Source organism: Otolemur garnettii, unplaced genomic scaffold, assembly GCF_000181295.1.
Source record: "Otolemur garnettii isolate 467f Iridium unplaced genomic scaffold, OtoGar3 scaffold00033, whole genome shotgun sequence".
Taxonomy (NCBI): Eukaryota; Metazoa; Chordata; class Mammalia; order Primates; family Galagidae; genus Otolemur; species Otolemur garnettii.
In genome coordinates, this window is record NW_003852428.1 from 11,324,918 (window position 1) to 11,330,739 (window position 5,822).

A 5,822-nucleotide genomic window follows, 5' to 3' on the forward strand; every position below is an offset into this window, starting at 1 on the left:
AAAAAAAAAAAAAGAAAAAATCAATTATATTGTATATGTAAAGCTAACAAGATAGAATTTTAATCACTCACCATTATGATCTTTTGTAAAAGTTCCCCTTAGTTGTCCAAAAGAACTGAATAAGGCTTTATTCAGCTCTCTGGACTTGAACCCTGCAGTTCATGCTTGACTTGGCCTGTCCTCTAATACTAATGGCCCAGGCAGCGTTGGTGAAACTGTGTTAACCAGTGTGACACCACCACACCTTCCCACACAGGCACAGGAAAAGCAAAAACCTTTCAACCCAGCCTTTCTTGGATGCTCTGTGGTTGCAGAGATGGGTGAACACATCACATGCAGGAAAGTACCGGCACCCAGGCCAAAATTCCACTCCCCTTCTGTAAATGGACCTTCTACAAAAGGGTCAGGCTACTCCATGTGACTTCCAGAGGTTTCTGGGGACAACGCAGCAACCCTCAATAATGAGGTTTAATTCTTAGAGATCTCCCTAAAGCAGGCTCTTCATTGGGGTGAGGAAAGGAGAGAGAGAAAGTGGACCTTATCTCCACCCACCCCAGCAACTCATGGGGATGGAATAAAGCAGAAAATACATCACACAACAGTTTGCCTAAACAGTCAAGAACAATGGTTTACCATTTTTTTGGTTCACAGTGTCTTCAAGAATCCACAGATTTCATCAGAACCTCAGCCCAGAAACATATACAAATTTACCTTCAATTTCAGAAGGGTTCACATAGTATGGCCCCACACACAGCCAGCTCACTGACCCCAGATTCAAACCCTGTCCCATCCTCAGACAGAGAAGACCATGGAAGCAACTCTATTCTCAATTCCCTAAGCATTTCTGGCCTGACCGCCAACCATGTCCCAGGACCAGACACAGCAAGGAGTTAAATGCTGGGGTTGGGGTGAGCAGAGGATATAGTATAGAAGGCCAGGCAAACCTCAAGAATATCAACTAATCTGGTCTGATATAAGGTTTCTTCAAATAGGACCCCAAGGTATGTTGTGAGCCATTCTTAGGCCTTGTCCAGGAGATGCCAGCCAGCTACCACTCTCTAATGAGCTGATTAAAAGGAACAAAGAAGGGAGGAAGGACAAAAGAAAACAGAAAAATTGTAATGAGATTTGGAAAATAGTTTGTTCATATAGTTTGTCACTCTTACCCACTCCTCTTCCTTGTGAAATGTGATGAGCTTAGTGGAAAGGAATAAAAGTAGCCTGCGTGCTGCCAGGAAAGCCATCCCTTCCTCTACCCACCACTGTAGCCCTCAAAGAGTCACATCCCAAATGTGTAATTCAGCTATAAAGGTAGGGCTATGATCTGTATTCATGACTGCCCACTGAAGGTATTAAAAATGACTTCATGAAATATCTCAAAACATTTGCACTCTTCTGGTGTTTGTGTTTCCAGGTATAAATACCTTAGGTGATTTTTGTACATAGCAAACCCAACTATCTGGATGAAAAGTAAGGCCTTGGTTCCAATGGCAAAAAAAAACACAGATTTTAAAACTGGATATTCCAGCCTGGGCAACAGGGTAAGATCCTGTCTCAAAAAAAAAAGAAAAAAAAAAAAACCAAAGCATTACATATTTATTTACTTAAATTTAGAGAGTAGGAATGATAGCTCATGCCTGTAATCCCCAGGACTTTGGGAGATCAAGGTTGAGGACTGTTTGAGATCAGCCTGAGCAACAAAGAGAGACCTCATCTCTACAAAAATACATGAATAAATAAATAAATAAATAAATAACTAGCTGGGCATGGTGGTGCATGCCAGTAGTCCCAACTACTTGGAAGACTAAAGAATCACCTGAGCCTGGAAGTCTGAGGATGCAGTGAGCTTTGATTATGCACTCTAGCCGCTGCACTCCAGGCTGGGCCACAAAGTGAGACTCTTATCTCTTAAAAAAAAAAAAAAAAGAGGGTGGTGCCTGGGGCTCAAAGGAGTAGGGCACTGGCCCCATATGCTGGAGGTGGAGGGTTCAAACCCAGCTCCAGCCAAAAACTGCTAAAAAAAAATAAGAAAAAAAGAAATTTACATTCACCTATTAAGCTGCATGCATGAGTATGGTGACATGTAATCCTAGCACTTCAGGAGGCTGAGGCAAGAGGACCACTTTAACCCAGGAATTTGGGACCAGTCTGAACAACACAGACAGAGCTCATACTTACAAAAAATATAAAACTTAGCCAGGCATGGTCGTATGTGCCTGTAGTCTCAGATACTTGGGAGGCCAAGGCAGGAAGAGTCCTTGAGCACAGGAGTTAGAGGTTGCAGTGAGCTATGATGTCACTATACTCTAGCCTGGGCAAGAGACCACCACCATACCGCAAAAAGAAAGATAAAACGAAATGTGTGTGTGTGTATACTACGTGTGTGTGTGTGTGTATGCTACATTTATTATTATGTAGGAGTTGATGTGCATACCTTATTTTGCAAACTATATGATGTTTATGTGATGCATGCTGTTTTCCTGGCCTGTGAGGAAACATCACAGAGCAAGAGAAATAGCCTCACTACCCAGATACCGCTCATTCAGAAAGACAGAAACCATCTAGAAAGCCCAAAACTTAAGATACAATAGTCAAAAGTTGTCATCTGAAAGTTATATACTCACCTCCTCTAACCACCCTCATCTTACGAAAGTTAAAGGGAAATGAGATTATCAAAGGCAACAAAAGTAGGGGGAGAAAAAAATCAAGCTGCTAAAAAATACCACAAACTGGAACATCTATTCCAGAAAAAAAAAAAATCCGAAGCTTGTTGTCATCATAAATCATGTTGTTCTACCTTGTTTTGCTGAGGAAGCCAGAAAGAGGTAGGGAAAAGACTCCCAACCAAGCATCAGTGAAGTTGGCCCTGAAAACTACTATCAGTGTCTCCCCTGGCCAAGATAAACCTAACACATCTACAAATGTGCAAAATGAAAATCCTATGTAGATTTTACACATTCCTTTCAGCTCCAGGTCTATAATTCTATGGACAGTAGACAGACAAGGCAAAAACTTTCTTGAGAAAGAGCACTCCCCTCCCCCCATGGTCTGCTTCTTCAGGTACTCAGACTCTGACCACCAGAAAACTTGCCAATGACAATGTATACCTTTGGGAACATGGTTCTGTCTTTGAAGTTTCTGCATCCTTCAAAGAGGCATGAAATTGCTTAGGCTGATGCTGAGGTGCAGCTTGTGACAGACAGGCATCTATAATAGGGGCACAGTTTTCACAGCTAGGGCAGGAAGAAGGCAGCAGCAACAAAAGATGCCACACTTAACTCTTAGAGAGCCTGCGGTAGGTCTCTTAGCAAACTGGCAGACCCAGGCCACATTACATCACACATGGATCTCTACAGTGGTTTCAATTAAAAAAAAAAAAAATCAGGTACCACTACTTTAAAAGTAAGGTATATCATGCAAAGGCCAGGATTCTTTAAAAGACTGAGCAACTACAAGCTGGAGCTTAGGGGACCCTGACCCCCAAAAGAGAGACAGTGAAGCTCTCCAGGTCCTGACCAATTTCACCACTTTAAGTTACATTCCCAGCTTTGGGGATAAGAGTTTGTGATCTCTTATTCTAAATCTTTTCCAGTGGCCATTATTCATCCATTAACTGTGAGTAATAACATCCCAAGGTGTTTGGGTTCTCAAAAAAAGAAATTGTCAAAGCATTATGCAAATAAGCATTATTATAATATCCACATAACAGGCTTCTGAAAAGCCTTCTTTTAGGAAAATTTACCCCCAAAAGCTGTAAAGATGCATTTAAACACACCTTAGACTTAATTTTCCAAGCCATTCAAGTATCTGTCAAACTGATTTGAGCGCTTTTATCAATTTGAAAAGTGCAGAAAACTTTCACTCAAGTTTATAGTCTGCTTCCACCTACACCACCAGACCCTTACAGAAACTATAACTGCTTCTAATTTGTCTTCACAGCTCAATATGGAACTGATCTAACCAGCAATTACTTTCCTAGCCAAAAAAAGAGGGGGAGGTGACACCTAATCAGGCCGTTACAGGGTAAAACAGAATGGGCCAGACTCGTCCAAACTCTGTCCAACAGGTGGGACGCGCATCAAGCAGCGACTTGCCTTCCAAGAACAAGTCGCGCGGCTCAGTTTTCCTGTGCCTGTGACAGGGGCAACCTTACTTCCTCCTCGTGCCAGGTTGCAGGAAAAATCTAGCGGGAATTAGTAACAAAATAAAACACTTCTCGGGTTTGTTTGCCAAGTTTCTAGAGTTGGTTGTTTTTTCCTAATCTTCAGGAATATACTATAGATATCAGAAAGAGGAGGGAGGAAGGGGAGACACTGGTGCCCAGCATCGTGAGAGGGGGCCCTACGGGAAAAATTGGTACAGGAAACCCGGGCCAAAGTCTTCACATTCTTCTTCCCTGTCGCCCACAGCCTCGCCTCGAACTGCGGGCGCCGAAGAACCCCAGCTGACGACTCCCACCCCACCCAGCCTTCCGGAGGGGCCCGAGCCCGCCGCCGCCCGCGTCCCGCGCACTCACTGCTCGGCCGGACACTGCATCCCGGGCCGCGGCAGCCCGCCGGCCGCCGCCTTCCTGCCCTCCCGCGCCGCCCCCCCCGCCTCTCGCGCCGGCGTCTCCGCGCAGCTGGCGCCCGGCCACGCTCCGGGTTGGGGCATGGCGCTCTGACTCAGGCGGCCGCCAGCGGCGGCGGCACACAGAGGGTTAGCGGGCTCCGAGCGATCCCGGGCCCCACCCGTCGGGGCGCCCGGCCGAGGCCGCTGACGCTCCGATGCCCCGGCAGCTTCCGAGGGCTCACACAGCGCTTCCGCGCGCGTCACCGCGACATACCCCGCGGCCTCTGACCCGCCACGAGGAGGCGTGGCCGGAGGCTGGACCGACGCGGCGTCCCTGCGCCTGCGCGGGCCGAACTGCCGGGGCACTGGTGGGCCCGCGCGGGGCGGCCGCTGCGCATGCTCTGTCTCAGGCTCCTGGGCAAGCTAACTTCTTCCAAGAGGGTGACAGCGCGGGAAAGGAGTGGACAAACGACGGGACTCGAGCTGCGTGAGGAGAAACAAGGCTGGCGTTGGGTGTGAAAGGAGCTAACGCGTCTGCACACTGTGCAGTGTCAAGCGTCGCCCTCCGCTGGAGCGGGTTTTGCTAATGGGGACGCGGGCCGACGGTTGATGATTCTGCAGCTTGCCCTGGGAGTGCCCTGGTGACAGTTCTGTAATAATCTGCCCCCGACCCTGCCGGGCTTTGTCCTCAGGTATCAGGTCAAGCTAGTTGCTCCAGAGCAGGGAGTTCTACTCCTCCCCCGGAGTTGGGGCGGGGAAGGCCAACCGGTTAGGCTTGACCCTATCGAGCCAACGCAGAGGCATTCGTTCTTGGATGATATTCTTCTATATGTAAATTTGGATTTAAGAGGAATGAAAACAAAGTCAGCAAAATACTATACTAACTGAATTCAAAGATCCGAAGCTGAATTATTTCATCCCTGGGAGGGGGGAGCAGAGGAGTAGCTTGTAAGGATGTGTAGCTGGTGTGATGTACGTGCAAAAAGCACCACTCCAGCAAAGAGCAGGACCAAAGTTTGGAGGAGAGGAATGGCATGGGCAAGTCAAAAGCCTACACGTGGTTCAGGGTGGAGCTGTTAGGGAGCAAGAGATTTTACTGAGAAACAAAACTGGAAGAGGGGTGCTAGAGACCAGATCCTGAAAAGCATTTTAGGCTAACTATGGTGCTTGTGTTTAATTCTTTTTTTTTTTTTTATTGAATGGTAACTATGTACATTAATGCACTTCTGGGGTACAGTGTGGGGTTTTCACATGCAATCTGAAATACTTCC

General features: G+C 46.8%; 1 protein-coding gene across 1 annotated transcript in view; it reads right to left on the bottom strand.

The window, feature by feature from the left end:
- OTULIN (OTU deubiquitinase with linear linkage specificity) overlaps positions 1-4,811 on the bottom strand; it is a 33,749-nt gene extending 28,938 nt beyond the window's left edge. Inside the window, exon 1 of the mRNA XM_003789543.3 lies at positions 4,517-4,811. Coding sequence (XP_003789591.1) covers positions 4,517-4,653 — 137 coding nt within the window. The 5' untranslated portion in view covers positions 4,654-4,811. The remainder of the gene's footprint in view (positions 1-4,516) is intronic.
- Between the last annotated feature and the right edge of the window lie 1,011 nt (positions 4,812-5,822).